Genomic DNA, 24874 nt, shown 5'->3' with positions numbered 1-24874 from the left:
TATGTAATGAAAGTGCATGTCTTGCGTGTGACATCATCATTTATAAGTACAACTTATCAAACACTAGTCCTTCTAAAAAAATTAGCATATTGTGATAAAGTTTATTATTTTCTGTAATGTACGGATAAACATTAGACTTACATAAATTTTAGATTCATTACACACAACTGAAGTAGTTCAAGCCTTTTATTGTTTTAATATTGATGATTTTATCAAAAAAGTCAAGAACCAAAAAAATCCCTGTCTCAAAAAATTAGCGTATCATGAAAAGGTACTCTAAAGAAGCTACTAACATAATAATCTGAGTAAACGAATCAATTCAAAACCCCTGCGAAAGATTCCTGAGGCTTTTAAAACCTTCCAGCCTGGTTTATACTCAAAACCGCAATCATGGGCAAGACTGCCGACCTGACTGCTGTCCAGAAGGCCATCATTTACACCCTCAAGCAAGAGGCTTAGACACAGAATGAAATTTCTGAGTTAATAGGCTGTTCCCAGAGTGCTGTATCAAGGCACCTCAGTGGGAAGTCTGTGGGAAGGAAAAAGTGTCAGGATACGCTGCACAACCAGAAGAGGTGACCGCAGCCTGAGAAAGATTGTGGAGAAGGGCCGATTCCAGACCTTGGGGGACCTGCAGAAACAGTGGACTGAGTCTGGAGTAGAAACATCCAGAGCCACCGTGCACAGGCGCTGCATTTCCCAGGTCAGGCCACTTTTGAACCTGAAACAGCGGCAGAAGCGCCTGACCTGGGCTACTGAGAAGCAGCACTGGACTGTTGCTCAGTGGTCCAAAGTACTGTTTTCAGATGAACGCAAATTTTGCATGTTATTCGGAAATCAAGGTGCCAGAGTTTAGAGGTAGACTGGGGAGAAAGAAATGCCAAGATGTCTGAAGTCCAGTGTCAAGTACCCACAGTCAGTGATGGTCTGGGGTACCATGTCAGCTGCTAGTGTTGGTCTACTGTATTTTATCAAGAGCAGGTCAATGCAGCAAGCTGTCAGGAGATTTTGGAGCACTTCATGCTTCCATCTGCTGAAAAGCTTTATGGAGATGAATATTTGAATATATATGAATATATATACTGACCATGGCATTATTGTGCTCAATTGGCCTGCCAACTCTCCTGACCTGAACCCCATAGAGAATCTGTGGGATATTGTGAAGAGGAAGTTGAAAGACACCAGACCCAACACTGTGGATGAGCTTAAGGCCGCTATCGAAGCATCCTGGGCCTCCATATCACCTCAGCAGTACCACAGGCGAATTGCCTCCATGCCACGCCGCATTGAAGCAGTCATTTCTCCAAAAGGATTCCAGACCAATTATTGAGTGCATAGCTGATATAATTAAATGAAGGTTGACTTTTTTTGTATTAAAAAACACTTTTTTGCATTGGTCGGATGAAATATGCTAATTTTTTTAGATCGGGATTTTTGGCTTTTCTTGACTTTTTTGCCAAAATCATCAATTTTTAAACAATAAAAGGCATGAACTACTTCAGTTGTGTTTAATGAATCTAAAATATATGAAAGTCTATTGTTTATCAGTACATTACAGAAAATAATGAACTTTCTCACAATATGCATTTTTTTTGAGAAGGACTAGTCTAAACATATATCAGTAAACGATTATGTTTAAGTGTCATTGACGGTGACAGACTTCCGATCCATTTGAAGTGGGAGAGGCTGGCAGCGAATTTTCGCTGCCAACCCTCCCAGTTCAAATGGATTGGAAGTCTGTTATCTGACGTCTATCGTGCTGAGTGGCAACCAGAGTTGACATTCTAATTTGAAATCTGAGCCTCTCAATGCTCATAAATCAACTTTCATAAATAAGACGGTACCACTGGTCTTTAAAATTCCAAACGTAATCTGATCTGGCTTTAACTTTGCAACCTTCCAAAAGGAAAAGCAAGATCACGTCCCTCCATTAATAAACGCAATGCACCAACTCTTTGCGTTACCCTTATCTTACATATACAGCCGTATAAATGAAATTTCTGGAGCGGCGCCAGTGTGCATGTAAATATTCAGTCAGCAAGTGCAAGACATCTCTTTCAATATCCTTCTCTGTATGATTGGCCTTAGAACTCGGCTCCGAATCACATTCGAAAAATGTGCTGCAAAAATTATGATTGAATTTACACCTCCTACGGAGACAAGTGTGATCTGCCGTAATTCCCAACCGTGTGCACACAAGGGAGGAAGGTGGGATTCACACTCTCCCTCTCTCTCCTTCTGGCAGCCACCGGAGTGTTTCTGTCCATGCCCTCCTGAGCCTCCTGTGTTCAGACAGTTCATAGCGATGTAAATGGTGTGGAAAGTAGCGCATAGGGAGCTGATGACCAGAGCCGTTCTCCTCCAAGGCTCGTACTAGCAAATGAAAGCCATCGCCTCCTCACTCAAGCCTGCCGTTAGCCTTTATCTCACCTGTGAGGCTGTCTCTCATATTTGCTGTTTATCTGCGCTCCTGCTAAATATATCAATCCCGAGCAGGTCGGCCGGGTCACAGCAGCTTGGCAATCATCTGTGATTGCACTCTTGGCAGTCATTTCAGTCATAATGAAACTTTAATATTCCTATTTTTAGTCGTAAACCTGACCAATAATAACTTAGAAGCACTTTGGGGGGGGGGGGGCGAAAGGTGGAAGCACAGCTGCCACAAATACCTGTGAGCGTCTGTCGCGCTGTCATGTAAAGTCAAGGCACGCGTGAAGTCTGTTCAAATGGAGGCCTGATCAAAAGAGACGCATGCATCTGCATACCAGTTTGTTTGATGCCTAAATCAGACGCGGGATGTTTGAACACTCCACTTTCACACAGTGGACCCTTTTATCCTTTCAAAGTAGCCCCTCTCAAGCTTTCATTTACCTGGCACTCAGCAACACCGTACAAATCCCCACCGAAAACCTCACATTTACGGTAAAATACTGGCCGCTGTGGTTGCCAGCACTGTACTGTTAAAAAATGAGAACTATAAAAAATTACAGTCAAATTGACAATAAACTACTGTAAAAATAATAATAATAATCCCCGCGACCCGGCCCCGGATTAAGCGGTAGATGATGGATGGACGGACGGATGGACGGATGGATAAAATATAATAAAAACCTTTACATTTTAACTTTTTTTAACATAAATAAACAAAAAAGTACGTATGTGTAAACGCCCATATAGCGGTGATGTCACAGTGCTCCCTTTCACTTTCTCCAACTAGGATTTGAATCAATACTATAATCGTTTTTATTTTTCATTATTGTTCATTTTAGTTAAGAATATTTTTCTCTCTAATTAAGTTAGGTTTTAGAGTTGATTTGCAATTTTTATTTGTTTTTACTTGTCTTGAAATGATTAGTTTTAGTGTACAGTGGTACCTCGACATACAAAGTTAATTCGTCCCAGGACATTGTTTGTAAATTGAAATGTCAAGCAGGATTTTCCCATCAGAATACATTATAAATCCATTAATTTGTTCCACACCCAAAAATCTACACTAATCTTAATACTGCTGGTGCTATTACAAATGGCAATTACACATAGCAAAACAAATAAAATATAAATTAAAATCGGAATAATAATATAATAATTAGGGCTGTCAAACGATTAAAATTTTTAATCGAGTTAGTCACAGTTTAAAAATTAATAATCGTAATTAATCGCAATTCAAACCATCTATTAAATATGCCATATTTTTCTGTAAATTATTGTTGGAATGGAAAGATAAGACACAAGACAGATATATACATTCAACATACTGTATTTGTTATTTATAACAATAAAATAACAAGATGGCATTAACATTAACATTCTGTTAAAGCGATCCATGTATAGAAAGACTTGTAGTTCTTAAAAGATAAATGTTAGTACAAGTTATTGAAACTTTATATTAAAACTTCTCTTAATGTTTTCATTTTAATAACATTTGTAAAATTTTCAATCAAAAAATAAACTACTAGCTCGCCATTGTTGATGTCAATAATTACACATTGCTCATGGTGCTGAAACCCATAAAATCAGTCGCACCCAAGCGCCAGCAGAGGGCGACAAAAAAAAACACAAAAAAAAACACAAGCAACAAGTGGACATTACACTGTGCTGTCATTTTAATCTGTTTGAGCGGGGCATGTGCGTTAATTGCGTCAAATATTTAAACGTGATTAATTGAAAAAATTTATTACCGCTCGTTAACGCGATAATTTTGACAGCCCTAATTATAATAATAATAACAATTCCTGTAATAATGTAACGTATCAGGTTCTAATGTGGCGAATGTGTTTTGAGTGCTGTGCATGAACGCACCAGCGTGGAGAATGGTCTGACTGCAGCTGCAGCCACGCTACAAACCACGCCTCATACAAACTACGCCCCTCCAAACCACGTCTGCTGTTAGTACGGAAAAATTTGTTTACTGTTCTATGTGAAGTTCAAAGGGTTTTTGGGACAATAGGCCCTTGCCCAATTTTTTACCCTGAACTTAACTAGACACAGGGGTATTGCGGATATTGTGATAACTAGATTGTAACCTTTTCTATGTTTGGAAGTCATTTAATGTTGTGAATCAACTGTTAAAGTGTTTAAAATTCCTCCCGTTATTGCATTATTTCACTTTTGTCTACTTTCGACATGTGAAAGTTTTAATACTGTTTAATCATTTAAAGATAGATTGAAGTCAAGATTTTGCCGATTGCGAAGTATTTTACATTAAAAAGTTACTTTGGTTTGCTAGGAAGGTTCGTTACAACAGAACCTTCCAGAGAAGTCTACTGCTTTAAGATGGCGGCTTTTTACTAACGCCACCGAGTCTGTCATTTCGCGTCTAGTTCTCTATAAATGTGCTAACGCCGCCAAGTCTGTTATTTCGCAATTAAATCTATGTGCACGTGATATCTACCGTAGCATCATGTGAGCGTAGTTTGTAGCAACGTGGGCACAGCTTTTTAGTGGCTGTCGGCTGAAGTCAGGTATTATTACCAGCATGGCTGACGTGACAGAGTGAGAAAGGTGCGATAGAGATTTTACTTTCTTTTCTAACGTTCTGTTGTTGTGGCGTCAACTGCGGCGGACAGTAGGTGCATTGTTTGCACAAGTTCTGAAATAATTGATTAAAAACCTGACGAAGATGCCAATTTCTTTGGCGATGTTACCACAATAATAAATGTCACATTAACTTATAAATACTGGCGAACGGAGGTTGGAGGAGGATCGTGGAGATCGTAGACATTCTACGGCCTTATTGTCGAGGGAGTTCACGAATGCGCACACCGCGCTGATATTTTTCTATCATTTCCATGTTCCTTTCAATGGTAAGAGTCACCTTTTTTCTTTTTTCACCACCTGCACTAACCTTCTTGCAACCCGTGTTGATTTCTCTCACAAGAAAATCCATTGTGCATCCGTCTTGTGGGAAAACAAAGAAACTGCGGCGCTGTCATAATTCGTCGTATTTCGAGCATGTCATCGGATTTAGAAACATATGGCGAGTCAAATTTTACGTCGGATGTCGAAAAGATTGTGTCTCGAAGCAATCGTATGTTGAGATACCACTGTATTTATGATTTGCCTTAATATTTATTAGTTTTTCATAAATTGAGTTATTTGTCAGGTGCAGTTTTCAAAAAAATAAATAAATAATAATAATAATTAAACTAAAACCAAAATACATTTTGGAATGGTTTCATGTTGACATGTAAAATTCCGCTTCTGCTGATAAAATACAAAAATGAATATCTTAGTTTCATGAGCACACGATACACTTTCAGTTAGTGCTCAGTTTTTTCTTTTAAAATCATAGTGTTTATTTATTTCACTTAATGAAAATCATTTTTTTAATTCTAGTTTATTTATTAACAATAATAAACTTTGTTTGAACCCACACTGCCACTGCAGCAGTCAGGCGTGCTGACTACTGAGCCAAATACACAGTCAAGCTTCAGCCACCATCATGGTCTCCTCAGGGAGTACGGTTTTCCTAATCTGCTACACGCAAAGCACTTGCACCAGCCGGTCTGCAGTAGCAGTTCGTTTGACGTAGCCCAGTAGGCTGTTTGACTGCCAAGATAACAGTGTGGGTTTGAATCTGGATTTGGAGAGGGGGAAAATGAGAAAAGTTTCAATGTGATGTCTACCACCATTAAGACTGGTTATATACTGTATCGATCACAGTATAAAAACCAGCAGTAATAAATTTTTACTACCATGATTTTCAGTAAAAAAAAAAAAATCAACAAAACTCTACCATAAAATTTAAGGTTACGCAATCACTACAGTGTATATGGTTATCACGGTTTTTTATGGTAAAACTGGCAACCACAATTTTTTTTTTTTTTAGTGCATCTCAAGGCCATGCCATGTAAAACCAGCAGCAGCCGCAATTTCACGTTCCCCAACTCCCTTCCCAAAAAGCCTTGTCGATTTACCACCTGCATGTTAAATGTTTGTCTACCTCAGTGGAAGCCTGTGGCAGGCGAAGCTGCACTTAAAGTCTCAGCGCATAAAAAATAAACAACTTGGCACCGCGGGAGATCGCCGAGGCATCTTGACGACGTCGGGAAGAGTCCACTCACCCTGCTCGAAAGGCTGGCCGTTAACTGATGTGGCTTTCATCTTGAGGGCCTCCCTGGCAGATGTGTCACACTGGGAGCCTCGATTAGTATCCTGGTCACTATCAGCCTGGTCACTATCACCATGGCCACTGTCTCGGAGGCTCGCTCGTTCTGCATCCTTAAATGTAGAGCTGCGGCAGGAGAGGACAGAAGAGGGAGGGGACCTATAACTTGCCATTCTTACTGTGTGAGAGCTGCTGTTTGATAGCCAGACGGGCTTGATACTAGGATGATGGAGCTGAAAAGACGCGGTCAGGAAGTGTCTGCATGTGAGCTCTTACCTTTGAACAAACGGCTGCCTGCTGCCAGCATAATTGGGCTCAGAGGGGAAGTTTTCTGTCTGGAAATGACAATGAAAATGCTGTTATTTATTTAAAAAAAAACAAAAGAGCTCCATGCTGTTCGCTGATGACATTAGACACAGGCGTGGTTTGAAATGATCTGTGAAGCCTTTTTGACACAGCCTGGTCAAGCCGGGACTTGCCCGTCTTTTACACAGGTCGCTGTTCTGTATAAACGACACAAAATGGCTTGTGAGGTAGTAGCTATCAGTGAAGTTACAGACACTTACTTCTACCAACAAGAAGAGCCCATTCATAGTTTTGGAAATGGTAGCGTTAATGACCAACCCTTATTAATGCATATTTTATAAAACAGAGGACAAGTGCGTCTTTTTGTTTAATTAACAGCAGTGCTCAAGATTGCTTTTCTTTTGTTGTTCAAGATAATGAATTTGATAGCAAAGTGTCCATTTACTGTGACCAGCAAGGACATTCTACTCCTACACTTTAATCCTTAACGCAAATGTACATGTAGTAGCACAGTCAAAAGACGCTTTTAAAGAAGAGAGGCAGAAGTACCAGCTGGCAATTTTTTTCAAGTCATCTGTATGTGCAACTTCTGGAAAAAAAATTCAGACACAAAATGTTTTGCAATAGGCTATATGGCTACTATAATACACGGTTAGCACCTTTAGCGTCGGGTTGAACCATGGATATTTATATCTATGCAACTAGATCAAATCTTGAGGAGGGTAAGTAGGACCGTATCTTACCATCTTTTCTTGTGTTGCACAATGACATATTCTTACGCCACTGTGCACGCTAGGTCATCGTGCGCTTTACGTAATATCTGAAATTCCCTTTTTTATCTGCCATTCATGGGCTAAAATTATGAACCAACAGAAATATTTTCTATTTTATTCCATTCATTTCTACAACTTTCTCTTTGTTAATTTCCACCATAATATGTACCGTAATTTCCCGAATATAAGGAAAATATATTTGGGGTGCGTGTATGATGCGCACCCCAAATTTACTTGTAAAATCTAGGGAAAATTATTGTACCCGTTTATAACGCGCACCCTAATTTTAGCACCAATAAATAGAAGAATACAAGAAAACAGAGCTCGTGTACAGATACAGAAATGTCATTTTACTGACTGGTGAAACACAGCACAAGCATAACTGACAATATTTACGGTAATAATATGATTTGACAACTCCAACTTACGAGAATCTAGGAGAAAACAAAACAGATGTGACTTTTCTTTTAAAGGCTGCTGTATAACTTGCTCGTTTCATCATGATGAATAAATGTTTCTTCCATGGATTGATACGGTAAAATTAAAGTGAGAACGTAAGTCGGAAATCCGAGAGAGCTCATCGCTGTCGACACGACAGTAACAATAGGAACTACTGTTATTTGGGTTTGAGTTTCCCGAGGGACAGATACTGTATAGTTGGCGGGCACACACAGGAAGTGTGTTGTTACGTTTGTTATGGTCCGAGTTGCGGAGCTGCAATAAACGTTGGCTCAAATAAGTTCAAGAAACTAAATTCTGTGCTTTATGAAGAGTGAAAAAAGCAGAATTTAACACAGACGAAATCATTTGGCCGATCCGAGTGAAGTATTACCGAAACAAAATGGTGACGCCACGTACCGTAATGGTCGGCAATGGATCGCCGCATAAGTTTCTTCAACACAACGTGGCCTTGTCAAAAAAAAAAAAAAAATCTGTTTTTATATATATATATATATATATATATATATATATATATATATATATATATATATATATATATATATATATTTCTGTCTCCATCCATGTACCCGTTCATGCTGCGCACCATGATTTTACAAGTTGATTTTGGGGACAAAAAGTGCGCGTTATATTCAGGAAATTATGGTATGTTTTCTTCCAGCGTATATATTACATTACCGTATTGGCCCGAATATAAGGCAGCCCTGATTATCAGACGACCCCCTCTTTTTCGAGACTCAAGTTTGAAAAAAGACTTTTTGAACACCAAATTAATTTTTATACAGAAAATAATTACAGTACATCTAAACCAAATGATTATGACAATATATTTGAGAGAAAAAACATGTTATTTTGCCTCATTTAAATCTTAATATCTGAACATATAAATATGTAAACTAAAGTGCAATCACATTCGTAAATGAACGGCTTCTGGTTTTTGAAATGTAAATAAACCAATGTATTGTGATAAAACAACAAAATTGCAATAAGTGCATTAACCATCAAAGTGAGGTCTAACTGTAACTGTAGTCTTGAAACAAATCTGAATAAGGAAAATTATTGCAATATAATAATCTAAACTGGTTAAATTTAGTAGCTGAGATCTGTCATGACAGAACATTACTCCTCAAATTCAGCATTCGCTTCAATGCTATCTGGCGCCATCTAGCATCGTGAAAGGGTATAATGTCTAGACCCTAAATATAAGATGACTCCCACTATTTCGGTCTTATTTCAATGCAAAAAACACCGTCTTATATTTGGGCCAATACGGTACATAATCTCAGATTCTTGAGTTATCTTGAGTTACTCATTATAAGTTAGTTTTACGCCTGCATAGGTCACTGATGGTTAGATCACTTTGCGGTAATGTGTATCAGCTCCTTCAACAGGTCAATCTCTTTTAAACTCTCTGTAACCTTCTTCTTTACAGATACAATTTCTACGTACTCTGCAAGTACTGTTTTCTGGTAAAGACATCTCCAGTGGCAGTCATGATATCAGTTATAAGCCAGTTATGAGAAAGCCGGCATCCAGAACCATAACAGAAAATTTGACATTAAGCTGCTTTTTCTTTTTACACAGAACCCAGTGAAGCGGGATATTACAGCAACTGCGTGCACTTTCACACACCGATACGGCATCCTGCCATCAAATGGTTCAATGATTGAAATCAGCCCCGACGTCTGGTGTTAGAACACTTGTTGGACAGACACATTGCTTTCAGGACAACAGGATAGCAAATGTTAGTGTCAGCTGTCCCCGGAGGGATTTTAGATGCCACGTTGGTGTTAACTCATTCAATGATAGACTCCTAATCCACTGCCAGCCCTTCTATTTCAAATTAATTGGCGTTTAAATATTAGCAAAATGTAGTTAAAAAAAATAGTCTGTTATGTCTCTGGTGTGGAGATTTTATACACTGTCTACAATAGCTTTGAGTTTTCGCATCACCTGAGATGAGAACATGATTAGAACGCAGAGCCATTGTGACCATATGTGCCTCTTTGGCAAGGCATAGAGAGGAGCGCATTAGCTGCTTTCATTAGTGCCCTTTTCCCTTCATCTTGAGAATAATGTGTTTGTGTTGATCACACCCACATAGTACAGTGACTGGTGACAGCGCCAGGCCTTGTCATCTGTGCTACCATCTCCAAATGTGAGACTGACCCAGATATTTACATCATGTACGGACACACAATTCCAGGCAGTGCAACAAGCCCGTGCTGGCCAATTAGCATGTTAGCTGGCGAGACTCAGAAGGACCGCGTCAAGGGCTGCCTCATGCCAATTTTGGATGAGGCTGGGCGGATTTGACCCATATTTGGAATGAAAAAATGCAATTGTAGGGGTTACGCCGTGTGCATCTCACTGTCTGGCGCACACAGGTTGTGTAATGCGAATGGACAAGCTGCTCAAACACCTGTCCGCTCCAACATTTCAGCCCGGGCTTTGTTTTGTCTCTGCAGCCCAGGATGTGCAGGGGGTCACAGCGGCCTTGTTCAAGACTCACGCTGTTTGCCTTTCCCACACAGAAATAGAGAAAGAAAGAACATTTCCTCATTATGTGGCCTGCAGGCGCCGCACTTTGCAAGAGAACGAATGTGGATAAAACATTAACCTTATTAGTAAAATGCCAAGTAAAACAAAGTTGTCATATCATACTTCATTTGCAAAGTGTTTGCCTTGAGCCAGTTGGCTGAAGCAATAATAATGTCAGAATTTTTACTTTTTTCATCCCAGAGTTCTACAGCTAAGCAGAGGGCGCGCAGTCTTACCTGTATCACTGACATCCTGTTTGCTGGGGTGTCTGTGCTGAGCCCTGCGAAGCTGGAGTGGCAACCTGCCCTGGGTACTGTCAGGCTGTTTGGTGTGGTCTTCAGGTACATGACCTCGGACCTTGGCAGAGTGAGAGGAAGGGGGCTCTGGTAGTCGAAGCAAATCGGTGAAGTAATGAGCGAGGGGCTGCTGACCACATTCATCCGGCTTGCCGAATCTCTCTCCTCCATCTCGCTCTGCACCAGCATGATGTCACTTTTGTTGATTCGCTTCTTCTTGCCCTTCCCCACTGGAGGATTGGAGTATTCAGGCATGCGGCAGTTATAATTCCCGCTCTCTTTATCTTGATGCTTGGACTTGACAGCGATGGCGGTCATGACGGCTAGGAGCATGACGGAGATAATGCAGAGGGTAACGATTAGGGGCAGGGATACATCCCAGTGCTGCTGCTCGCCGCTCATGCCAGAGCCCCCGCCACCTGCTGCCGCTTCCGTGTTGGCCTTGATTACCAGCTTAGCCACGGCGAATAAGGGTGGCTTGCCATGGTCGGTAACCTTAACCACCAGCTCCACAATGGACGAGACCTCTTCCCACATGGCGTGAGCAGTTCGGATTTTGCCACCTATCGGATCCATGTCAAACAGGTGGTCATCGTTCCCATCTGTGATCTCGTACGTCAAGTGTCCACTCTCTCCGTGATCGTGATCCACGGCTTTCACCGTCGCCACAATGTACCCAATACCTACGTTCCGAGGAACAGGGATTTCTGCTGTGTCATTTTGAAGTAGTGGTAAAATGATCACTGGGAGATTGTCATTGACATCAAGGATGTTGACCCTCACTGTGGAGGTACTCTCCATATGAGGGGAGCCACCATCTTTAGCTTGAACTTTGAACTCAAAGGATTTCATTTGCTCATAGTTGAAAGAGCGTGATGCATATATGGCTCCATTGGTGGGGTTGACAGACACATACGTATAAACGGACACTTCGCCAATATGTGACGGCAAAATGGAGTAGGTTACGGTGCCGTTGCGGCCTACGTCTGGGTCGTGGGCAAGTACTGAGCCCAGATACTCGCCAGGGATGTTGTTCTCGGGCACCTGTAGGACATAAATGACTTTTGTAAAGCGAGGCGCATTGTCGTTCTCGTCCAGAATTTTCACAGTGAACGACTTGGTATAATTCAAAGATGGGATCCCATTGTCTCTTGCCACGATTGTGACATTGTATTCGTCCTTGGCTTCCCGATCCAAAGGTCTGTCGGTCAGCAGCGTGTAAAAATTGTCATTGTTTTCTTGAAGTCGGAAAGGAACATTTCCTAGCACGCGGCACTGGAGCTGACCGTTTCGGCCTGAATCTTTATCTGTCACTCTGACAAGCGCTATGACAGATTCTGAGGGTGCCGCCTCACTGATGGCACCCTGCCTCACAGAAACAAAACTGATTATTGGCGAGTTGTCATTTTTGTCAAGCACTTTGACAGTAATCTTCGCGTGGCCCGGTATAGGGTTTGGACCAAGATCCTTGGCCTGCACATCAAACTCTATGATTGGATTCTCTTCGTAGTCAATTTCCCCCTGGACCTTGATGACTCCGCTATTGGGATCAATGGCAAACAAATCTTGTATTCGCTCAGATGCGTATCCAGTGAAGGAATAAACCACCTGACCGTTGCTTCCCTCGTCATGGTCGGTGGCATTCAAATCTATAAGTACTTTTCCAGGCGGGGAATTCTCCGGGAGTTCCAGCACATAGGAGGATTTTTCAAAAATGGGGCTATTGTCATTTGAATCAGTCACCCTGACATTGATTTGCATGGAGCCTGATCTGGGATACTCCCCCCCATCTATGGCGGTGAGGAGGAGGGTGTGATGGCTCTGGTCTTCCCTATCCAAAGGTCTCTGAACCACCAGCTCGGGATAAATAGTCCCGTCGCCTCTTACTTTTAAATCCAGTGAGAATGTATTATAATCATCTCTGGTGACCTGATAAGTCTTGATCCCGTTCTCCCCTGTATCCGAGTCATGTGCGATAGTCAGAGGGAAGCGCGTGCCTGCCGCCGCGTTTTCTGAGATATCGATATTAACGTGATCTGATGGGAAACTAGGCGAGTTGTCATTGATGTCCTGTATGTCGATCTTAATCATGCATATTTCCTTGTCGTTGGCGAACACCTCCATGGAGAGCTGGCACTTTGGGTTGCGCCTGCATAACGTCTCTCTGTCAATCCTTTGTTTGGTGAAAATAAGTCCACTCTCCGGGTCCACGTCAACCAGGTGCGGTGCAGAATTCTCCAGCACTCTAAAGTTGGATTTTTTTCCTCTCTCCAGGGTCCCATATCCGCCGTCTTTTGCGATGTTACCAATGACAGTGCCGGGTCCTTGCTCCTCTGGGACAGAATAACTGAGGTTTTTCAATGTCAGGGCTTTAACCCACAGAAGAAGGAAGATAGGAATAGAGAGACGCATCCCTTCAGTTGGATATGCGGTACTGGCACGCGGGAGAAAAAGAAAAAAAAACCTTGACTTTCAACCTGTTGATTATTCCACAATACCTTTAGAGGACCCAATCCAAAGCAGACATGTTGCTGTCCACTAATTGGATATAAAATCGATTTGTGAACCCCCTTTAATGGGCATTAGCTCTCTCACATGCCTCTCTGCGATGATGAACTCTTTCTGTAAACAAAGATGACCGCCCGACGACACCCCGTGCATGAATTAAAGATCAAATTCAACATTGGAATGCTTTGTTTCCCGTCTCAGCGGGGCTCCCACAATGAATAATCGATGAGAATAAAGTATTAATATTCCCCTCTGCGTCCAAGGTTAAAGCATGGTGAAGGTTAGAGCTTGCGTTTCAAAGAAAAAGGAGGAGAAGGGGTGAAAAAAGCAAAAAGGTGCATTGCCCTCATGCGACATCTGCACACTGCAAAGCTCCAAAATGCACCATCGCTCCGCGTTACCACCGCCGGTGCATTGTGACTTTAGTCTCCGGTGCGGCACACTGTTGCATCGGGGAGCTGCCTGCCTGCCTGCCTGCCTGTGTCTCCTCCAGTTAAGTGCACGGAGCAGAAGAGTGGGGCTGCAACCGTTCGCTCGCCCAACCTTTTGTGTGCTTCTTTCGCCGCGGCCACTTTTTCCTTTCTCCGCTTTCCCTTTTTTCTGTGTTCCGCTAATCAGTCCGCTAATCCCGTAATCCAGTCCGATTCTGAGGCGCTCCTGTTTGCATCCATCAACCAGCACGCTTATCTGTTGCACGGCGGAGTAGGACGAGAGCGAGCCGGAGAAGCGAGAGAGAGGAAAATAAGGTGCGAGATGATTGAAGATAATCAGAATGAGTCGCGTCTCCTCCTCAACTGTTGAAAGCTGCTCCCCTCCTCTTCTTCCTCCTCCTCTTCCTCCCTCCCTCCTGTTTGCCGCACACTCTCGCGCGTTATGTACGCGCACTTTAGTGCTCCCTCCGAAGCTTCGGTGAGTGAGCGGTGACAGAAATCTCGCAGTCTAAGGTGGAGCACACGGATGGCATGAAGAAAGGCTGTACTAGTGCTACGTGATTTATTTACTGATGTGCGCGCAGTATCAGCGGGGAAGGGGTACCCAAAAAAAGGAGGGGGAAATGCCCGCGGTGGTGCTGGATGTTGCTCCAAACACACAGAGATGTGAACTGGGGGGGATTAGGAGTGGATCAATGAACGCTACATGCGGTCACTTCAGTGGAGAGCCAGGATAAGATGTGAAATTAAAATGGATCTCGTTAAATCCCCCAACCATGCTTCAAAAATCTGGCAGTGCAGCCAACTAAAACCACCATAGTCAACAGATGGCTAGGTTAAAAGTAGGGTCTGGACTCCTGATGGGTTTCATTAGATTTTGCAGGTATAACTAATTTTCTGGCCATGAAGTGCTCCTTTCCCCTGTTGGCACTGATTAATCACAGCCAGAGGCGGGAAAAAAAGATAGTAAAAGTACAAAAAAAACAGCCTGTTCGGACATAATAAGAAGTACAAAGGACACATATCTGCTTTCCAATATACAGAGTAACACTAGTAACTCTTAAAAAGTCCCTGAAAAACATATTTGTACTTTGTTTCTACACACAGGTGCACACTTTCAACAATCAAGCAAAATTGGAATATTCTTGCAATCAAACTCAGCAAAGGCATGAATCAAATAAACACTTTCCATTCAAACTTCATCAAGCCAAGGCACCATTCTAATTAAGAAAAGCTCACAATACACCACCCAACAAATGTCACGGGAATGATTATCATCTTCTTTTAATTTACTCACTTGAAAAAAATCCTAGGACTGCTTAGTTGAACACAAAATTATTCTTTTGTGAATGGCAACAGGTGGATACACTAACAGAATAACATTGAATTGTTTTGTCCATGTGTAGGGGTAGATCACAGGTGTCAATCTCGCAGGCAACGTGTGTGGCCAACGATAGTAAATCATGTGCATCGGCCTCATGTTTCTCACAATAATAAAATTTACATGGAATTTCTGTAGTTCTCAAAGACTTTTTTTTTAAATAGAGAAAAGAGAACATTCAGAGGCTTTCTGCTTTTTGAATACTTTAACAGTATTTTGTCCTTTCAATGTTGAAAAACAAAAATAAATCAATTTTTAAAATGTTTTTGGCTAGTTTGTTTGTATATTTAAAAAATGAACATTAATTTCATAACTAAATAATTAATTAAGTAAGTTATTTTACTTAATTAAGTAATTAAGACATTCCAGAAAGAAGATTTAGGGGCCGTTTACATGGTGACGCTGCGACACCAAGACGCAACAATTGTGTTGCGGAATGGCCTCGCCTTTTATATGGTGACAGTGAAAACGAAATGCGAAGACGCAAACTTTTGTGTCTGGGCTCCAAAGTGAAAGGATTCGATTGCGGGGCTTGCTCTGCAACCAAGCTCTCACGCAGATGATGTCAGCACTCACACACGTCATTTTTGGTGTGCGCAGCGCTGCTACTAAACTTTAAAATCAGCAACCATAGCAGAACTTCAGCTTTAATTTACTGTTTATATAATATTTTTAATTTAAATATGTTTAATGTTTGCATTTTTGTGCCTTTTAGAGCAAAATAAAAATGCCATTGCTTGGAGTGGGCGGGTATGTTGTCTTCAAGGTTCAGGAGGTTCAGTGTTTTGACACTAGGCTTAATCTTCAAGTTAGCAGCGGTTTAGTGAGTTGGGGGAGTTGATTTCAACAAATTTCGTTTCGTTTGCAAGTTATTTGTTAGTTTCAGGGCTCCGGAGTGGCAAAGCTAGCGCGAGTCAGTGGCAGCATTATAGCATGCCAATAAAAAAACGATACAGATCTACGAACAGATCCAACATAGTCAAATGAATTAAAAACACAGATCATTGTTTCAAAACACCCTTGCGGCCAAAACAACGTCACACCATACTGCCGTAATTCATTTCATTCTGCAAGACTATTGTTTTAAATGTGTAATACAAGGATTGCTTCGGTCACTCGTTCTCACGCTGCATTCAAAGAAGGTGGGAAGTCGGACTTATGCCGCTCGGAGGGTACCAGTTGCGACCTTAAAGCATTCCAAGCAAACGTAAACAGCAAAGATGGCTGATCGCCACAAGTTGTTGTTGTTGTTTTTTTTTTTTTTTTTTGGTTTTCGATAGACATCTTGACCTCCAGCAAACCTGAATTCTCATAAGTGATCAACTAGTGGAAGCGCACTAATGATATTTTTCCAGATCAGAGGTTGGAAACTCTGACTTCCCACCTTCCTCGAATGCAGCATCAGTCTGCTGAGTTAACTGACGGCTGGTGTTGTGCTGAAAAATATCCCCCCCGCATGAACTGTCTCCCCTAACGGAAGCTCTTATTTTTAATGCTTTATTTAGGTGAAAACATTAATTGTTTTCATGGACGCATTACAGTAAGGGATTTATGACTGTAAAATCAAATTTAAATAAATACATAAATTACACAAAGTACTAGTACTGTATTTTGGTAACAAATCGTGGACTGGGCCACATCACCATCTTTGAACAGAAATGTATTAGCCTACAGGTTTTCACGACCATATCCCAATGAGAATCACACGGGTAAGACATTTATTAGTTCAAGCTGAGTAAAATAATACATATTCACAGTACAGGAAAGTCGTTTCCGTGTTCATCGATTGATAAGATAAAGCTGTTTGTACGAGTGATGTGTGGGCGCTTTCGTCAGGGGAGACATTTCACGCGGGGGTGGATATTTTTCGGCACAAAACCGGCAACATGTCAAAATGTCCATTTAGAGGCTGTGGAAACATACAGAAGAAACGGGCAAAGGAAAGTTTCCACTACTTCCCTATGAAGAACGAGGAAAAATATAAACTGGTCACCTGCTGCTGACTACGACATAAAAAATCAGCGGGGAAAAAAAAACACTGATAACACTCCGCACTGCTCCTCTGCAAATGTTACAAATGTTGCTGTTCAGACTGCAATTAAGACATGTAATGGTGAGTTTTAATAACTTTATCTTGAAAACATAGGCAACACTATGGATTGCATGGGTCGTCGATGATTTCCATGTGTGCATATGTTGTTTTTTATTGGCATGCTATAATGGTGCCATTTACTTGCGCTACCTTACCCACTCAGGAGCCCTGAAACTAACAAATAACTTGCTAAAGAAACAGAATTTGTTGAAATCAACTCCACCAACTAAATAAACCCCAGCTAACTTGGTTTTAGCGTCACAATGTGTTTTTGGTAATTTAAAACTGAATTGACCGCGGATATAAACATATTCTCAGCTCTCCCGTTCGCCATCTGTGTTGTTGTGGAGACGACTCCTGACGCGCAAGAGTGACTTTGCTCGTTAAGAACATGTCACGCAGATAAAAGAATCTGATTGCACAGACGATTTCGTTTAGGCTCGAGAGGCCAATAAGGAGCTGGGTCCCAAACTCTATAGCTGGAACAGCGGTGACTCTGGAGTTCCAGGCTAAAGGAAGTGCATCATTGGCTGTCGCCTTGTAAATCTACACTGCCTCCTAGGGCCTGCCATCGTGGAAACGGAGCCATATACTGTAAATGTAAACATGAAATTTGTTGTATTCTCGGAGCGTCACCATGTAAACAGCCCCTGAGACCAAATTTTCAAATGAATCATCAACTAAAGATACCGTAATTTCCCGAATATAATGCACACTTTTTTTCCCCAAAATCAGCTTGTAAAATCATGGTGCGCATTATAAACGGGTACATGAATGGAGACAGAAATATATATATATATATATATATATATATATATATATATATATATATATATATATATATATATATATATATATATATATACATATATATATATATATACAGTTTATAAACCGATTTTTTTTTTTTTTTAATTGACACGGCCACATTGTGTTGAAGAAACGTATGCGGCGATCCGCTGCCGACCATTACGGTCTGTGACGTCACCCTTTTGTTTCGGTAATACTTCACTCGGATCGGCCGAATGATTTCGTCTGTGTTAAATTCTGCTTTTTTCACTCTTCATAAAGCACAGAATTTAGTTTCTTGAACTCATTTGAGTCAACGTTTATTGCAGCTCCGCAACTCGGACCATAACAAATGTAACAACACAGACTTCCTGTGTCCGTCAACTATATCTGTCCCTCGGGAAACTCAAACCCAAATAACAATAGTTCCTTTTGTTACTGTCGTGTCGACAGCGATGAGCTCTCTCGGATTTCCGACATAGGTTCTCACTTTCATTTTACCGTACCAATCCATTGAAGAAACATTTATTCATCATGATGAAACGAGCAAGTTACACAGCAGCCTTTAAAAGAAAAGTCACATCTGTTTTGTTTTCTCCTAGATTCTGGTAAGTTGGAGAAGTTGTCAAATCATATTATTACCGTAAATATTGTCAGTATATGGTAATGTTTTGAACTACTAATGTGCTGTAATTGTGCTGTGTTTCACCAGTCAGTAAAATGACATTTCTGTATCTGTACACGGGCTGTTTTCTTGTATTCTTCTACTTATTGGTGCTAAAATTAGGGTGCACGTTATAAACAGGTACAATAATTTCCCCTAGATTTTACAAGTAAATTTGGGGTGCGCGTTATATTCGGGAAATTACGGTAATCGACAACTACCGTAAACTGACAATATTTACGGTAATAATATGATATGACATCTTCTTCAACTTACCAGAATCCAGGAGAAAACAAAACAGATGTGACTTATTTTTTAAAGGCTGCTGTACAACTTGTACAACTCGTTTCATCATGATGAATAAATGTTTCTTCCATGGATTGAAATGGTAAAATAAAAGTGGTGATTTAGGTCAGAAATCAGAAGAGCGCATCGCTGTTGACTAGAATATAACAATAGGAACTATTGTTATTTGCATTTGAGTTTCCCTAGGGACAGATATAGTTGACGGACACAGAAAGTCTGTGTTGTGTTACGTTTGTTACGGTCTGAGTTGCGGAGCTGCAATAAACGTTGACTCTAATGAGTTCAAGAAACTAAATTCTGTGCTTTATTGAAAAAAGCAGAATTTAACACAGACGAAATCATTCAACCAATCAGAGTGAAGTATTACCGTGTAGCGAGTTATAACAAAATTCACCGGCGGAACTTATGTTGGTATGTTGTATAGTTCCCGGGGAGAGGTATTTTGTTGAGGGAACAGCCGGAAAGATAGTTATATTTCACAGGTTGCATGTCAGACAGACATTGATACCGTATTTTGTTGCAGCCTTTAAAGCCTTTAATGTCAATAAAGTAATGCGGATTAGCTCCGTTGTTTGATACTCCGCCTTAAGGCCGAGTTATACTTCCGCGTCAGACCTACACCGTCAAGGAAGAATCGAGTTACGACCCTACGCCGTAGGCTTACGCGCGACTCTCGAATTTTCTAACCTTCGCGTCACCTAGATGTGTATGACGTGACGAAAACGGACTGTGATTGGTCCGCTCAGACTGTTGTTTCCGGTTTACCGCGAAAACACCGCCATTGTAGAATAGAATCAAACATTATTTTCTACACGCAAAAATGCACCAAGCCGACGGGAGTATCATCGAAGAGCAAGTCTCGTCAAGACATTATTATTGTGATTGCCAAATGGCAAGGTCGGCGATCGGGAAAAAAAAAAATGGAAGAACCACCGAGACGTGGGTGTTCGGAATCGAGTGGCCACACGAAGCGGTGACCCAGTCGGCCAAAAACTGCCAACTTTTTATCACTTTGTGTCGTATTTTTGGTTGGTGCACTTCATCATTTACTGTGTACATATGTTTCAAGTATGTGAAGAATAAAGCACAGATTTGGTGTCAAAAGAGTTGTTTTGATCTTTAATTTTCAATAACAGACAGTTCACACACACAATACATCATCACTGATTGAGAGTGCCTCGGTGATTTTTATGATAACCTTAAAATCAAGCCTCCCAACGCAGTTTGGGAAGTTCCCTAGACGCCAGAAATCTGCTATGGCTTCCCACTGGCTGGTTGTAGGACACGGCAAACAAATCAGGCTGGAGGGCTTTGCAGACCTTGAACGCAGTGCTCGACGCCAGTTTGAAGCAAGCCGCCACAGGTAGCTCTCTCCACCCGAGTCTAAAACTCTCTGTGCGGCATCAAAAGTCGGCCAGACCGCCTCGAAACCGTCTTCTGCGTCGCTTGCCCGTCAACATTTGTATGTTCAATATTTATCCAGCGTTGATGAGCAGAATATTTACTTTCAAGAGTTCCATCTTGCATTGTTTATTTTTTCTCCGACTAGCGGAAGTAAACAAGCATGCCCCAAAACCGTACAAACATAACGCCACATCCCTCTAGTGGCTTGGCGGTGAATTACAGAGCAACGCGTTCCCTCACCGCAGAACTATCGAATGTCGAACGACGCCGTAGTCGCTACGCCGTCACCGCAACGCGGGAGTATAACTCAGGCTTTAGACTCCTTCCCTAGCTCGCGCACGACCGAAACAAAATGGTGACATCATGTACCGTAATGGTCAGCAACCGATCGTCGCATACGTTTCTTCAACACAACGTGGCCGTGCCAATTTAAAAAAAATCGGTCTTTATATACATGTAATATATTTATATTTTTTGTCTCCATCCCTGTACCCGTTTATAATGTGCACAATGATTTTACAAGTTGATTTTGGGGGAAAATGCGTTGTATTCGGGAAATTATGGTAGTTTGATAATCCAGTAGCTTTAAAGTAGTTGATCAATCGCGGTTGATTGAGATGATTTTGACGCCCCTATCGACGTCAGTGGTAACCACTGAGTAAATTTGGATCGAACGTTGACTGATCAACAAGCAACCAAAATCTTGCGCTGATGTTCTGTACCGTTACTCATAGATCTTGGTACTACGGCTATTTTTTTTCCCATTACAATATTCGAAATCAGTATGTATTTGCTGCTTAAGATGTGACGGCAGATGTAATCTAGTCGTGTTTTTTAAATACACTCTTTTCTACACGATGTGATCCAACACAAGAACCTCATCAAAGATAACCAATGCTCAAAGCGCTCCACTAGGGCTTAAAATATTCAGACGTATACATATAAAGCTTGTGATCATGTCAAATAGGATTTTCCGTGTTATATTGAAATCGCTGCCAGAATGCGCAACCTGGATCACAGCCAAATGACACTTGGTTGACCTTACATATACACACACAGCTACAAAGACGTGTTTGAGCCAGGCAAAAAAGATGAATAATATAGTAGAAACTCAGGTAATGACAATGATAAGGCTTTAGTTTAATATGAAGTGCTGGTAAATGTTATTTGTAAATTAATTTAAGAAAGGTTTGTTTTTTTTTATAAGGAGGTAAAAGTTGGAATTTTATATGAAAATCAGGTCAATATGATTCACGACACAATAACTATATACACACAGTGGGCCAAATAAGTGTTTAGTCAGTCACTAATTGTGCAAGTTCTCCCACTTGAAAATATTAGAGGCCTGTAATTGTCAACATGGGTAAACATCAACCATGAGAGACAGAATGTGGAAAAAAAAAATAAAAACAGAAAATCACATTTTTTGATTTTTAAAAAAAATTAATTGCAAATCATGATGGAAAATAAGTATTTGGTCAATACCAAAAGTTCATCTCAATACTTTGTTATGTACCCTTTGTTGGCAATAACGGAGGCCAAACATTTTTTGTAAGTCTTCACAAGCTTTTCACACACTGTTGCTGGTATTTTGGCCCATTCCTCCATGCAGATCTCCTCTAGAGCAGTGATGTTTTGGGGCTGTCGTTGGGCAACACAGACTTTCAACTCCCTCCACAGATTTTCTTAAGATCTGGAGACTGGCTAGGCCACTCTAGGACCTTGAAACGCTTCTTACGAAGCCACTCCTTTGTTGCCCTGGCTGTGTGTTTGGGATCATTGTCATGCTGAAAGAACCAGCCACGTCTCATCTTCACTGCCCTTGCTAATGGAAGGAGATTTTCACTCCAAATCTCTCGATACATGGCCCCATTCATTCTTTCCTTTACACAGACCAGTCGTCCCGGTCCCTTTGCAGAAAAACAGCCCCAAAGCATGATGTTTCCACCCCCATGCTTCACAGTGGGTATGGTGTTCTTCGGATGCAATTCAGTATTCTTTCTCCTCCAAACACGAGAACCTGTGTTTCTACCAAAAAGTTCTATTTTGGTTTCATCTGACCGTAACACATTCTCCCAGTCCTCTTCTGGATCATCCAAATGCTCTCTAGCGAACCGCAGACGGGCCTGGATGTGTACTGGCTTCAGTAGGGGGACACGTCTGGCAGTGCAGGATTTGAGTCCCTGGCGGCGCATTGTGTTACTGATAGTAGCCTTTGTTACTGTGGTCCCAGCTCTCTGTAGGTCATTCATTAGGTCCCCCCGTGTGGTTCTGGGATTTTTTGCTCACCGTTCTTGTTATGATTTTGACGCCACGAGGTGGGATCATGCATGGAGCCCCAGATCGAGGGAGATTATCAGTGGTCTTGTATGTCTTCTATTTTCTAATAATTGCTCCCATTGTTGATTTCTTTACACCAAGCGTTTTACCTATTGCAGATTCAGTCTTCCCAGCCTGGTGCAGGTCTACAATTTTGTCTCTGATGTCCTTCGACAGCTCTGTGAGTTAACACAGGTGCCATTAATACAGGTAACGAGTGGAGCCTCGTTAGACCTCGTTAGAAGACGTTAGACCTCTTTGACAGCCAGAAATCTTGCTTGTTTGTAGGTGACCAAATGCTTATTTTCCACTCTAATTTGGAAATAAATCCTTTAAAAACCAAACAATGTGATTTTCTGTTTTTTTTTCCCACATTCTGTCTCTCATGGTTGATGTTTACCCATGTTGACAATTACAGGCCATTCTAATCTTTTCAAATAGGAGAATTTGCACAATTAGTGGTTGACAAAATACTTATTTGCCCCACTGTATATATAGCGCAGCTTACGAGAAAAAATAGATTGGTTTTGTAAGGTGAGTCAAATTATTACAAGAAAAAAGGAAGAATTTTATGAGAAAATATTGAGGAAATGTTTTGAAACATAAGGCTCTAATATTACAAGGAAATTATGATATGTTATTAAAATTATATTGAAGTAATATTAATTCTAAAAAAAAATACTGTGGGGGTAAAGGTAATGAAGAAAATAAAATATTTTCAGGAAATAGAGAAAATATTGAGGAAAGGATCCAAATTTACAAAAATAACAAAAATAATACAATAAATTATTATGAAATTAAAATTATATTAAAGTAATCTTGATATTAAAATTTGAGGGAAAATCTTTTTATTTTTAAAACAAAGTCAAAACAAAAAAAATTATGATGGACAAAAAACTGAATGTAACCTTACATATTTTAATTATTATTGTGTTAATATCACTAATCAAACTAGCAGCAGCCTAGTGTGAAAGGTTCAGCAGCAACCCATTCATTGTGTGTGTCGGAGGGGACTTCTTGGTGAAAGTGAGTTGTGGCGGTCGTTTTGGACGGAGCGGAAAGTCTTGAGTGAATTTTCGTCGAGGGGTGGGGCCCAAAATAGAGACTTGTTTTATTTTCGTAGCACCGCCGCGCTGATGTCAATAACCTTTCTAATAGCAGAGGGGCAGGTGTACTTATATTTGTGCTTTCAGGCTGTTTCGGTGGACGCTATGCGCAAATCACGGGTGAAGAAGCCTTGATAAATGCGCTTTTTTAAAGTTTAGCAAGCTGTGGGACCTCAGGCGGAGTTTGACTTTTGTAGCGGGGGGCAAAAATGTTGATGAGCCCGAAACGCTGTGTCAGCAAGAAAATTAACTACAAAATATATATTCGGCTAGGAACTTAGTCCATGCTCAAATTAGGATGGAAAATAAGTATTTGGTCACCTGACTGAATCTGCAATAGGTAAAACGCTTGGTGTAAAGAAATCAACCGTGGGAGCAATTATTAGAAATGGAAGACATATAAGACCACTGATAATCTCCCTCGATCTGGGGCTCCATGCAAGATCTCACCCCGTGGCGTCAAAATGATAACAAGAACAGTGAGCAAAAATCCCAGAACCACACGGGGGGACATAGTGAATGACCTACAGAAAGCTGGGACCACAGTAAAAAAGGCTACTATCAGTAACACAATGCGCCGCCAGGGACTCAAATCCTGCACTGCCAGACGTGTCCCCCTGCTGAAGCCAGTACACGTCCAGGCCCGTCTGCAGTTCACTGGAGAGCATTTGGATGATCCAGAAGAGGACTGGGAGAATGTGTTGTGGTCAGATGAAAACTAAATAGAACTTTTTGGTAGAAACATAGATTCTTGTGTTTGGAGGAGAAAGAATACTGAATTGCATCCGAAGAACACCATACCCACTGTGAAGCATAGGGGTGGAAACATCATGCTTTGGGGCCGTTTTTGTAAAGGGACCAGGACGACTGATCTGTGTAGAGGAAAGAATGA

The 24874-nt window shown here is 41.1% G+C and overlaps 1 protein-coding gene across 1 annotated transcript in view; it reads right to left on the bottom strand.

The window, feature by feature from the left end:
- LOC130927129 (protocadherin-17-like) overlaps nucleotides 1–14288 on the bottom strand; it is a 50089-nt gene extending 35801 nt beyond the window's left edge. Inside the window, exons 1-3 of the mRNA XM_057852707.1 lie at nucleotides 10923–14288; nucleotides 6884–6942; nucleotides 6564–6733 (exon numbers count right to left, since the gene is read on the bottom strand). Coding sequence (XP_057708690.1) covers nucleotides 6564–6733; nucleotides 6884–6942; nucleotides 10923–13394 — 2701 coding nt within the window. The 5' untranslated portion in view covers nucleotides 13395–14288. The remainder of the gene's footprint in view (nucleotides 1–6563; nucleotides 6734–6883; nucleotides 6943–10922) is intronic.
- Between the last annotated feature and the right edge of the window lie 10586 nt (nucleotides 14289–24874).

This window comes from Corythoichthys intestinalis, chromosome 12 (genome assembly GCF_030265065.1).
Source record: "Corythoichthys intestinalis isolate RoL2023-P3 chromosome 12, ASM3026506v1, whole genome shotgun sequence".
In the NCBI taxonomy this organism is placed as follows: Eukaryota; Metazoa; Chordata; class Actinopteri; order Syngnathiformes; family Syngnathidae; genus Corythoichthys; species Corythoichthys intestinalis.
Note: the sequence above shows the minus strand (reverse complement) of the source record. Positions and strands in the feature narration are given on the sequence as shown.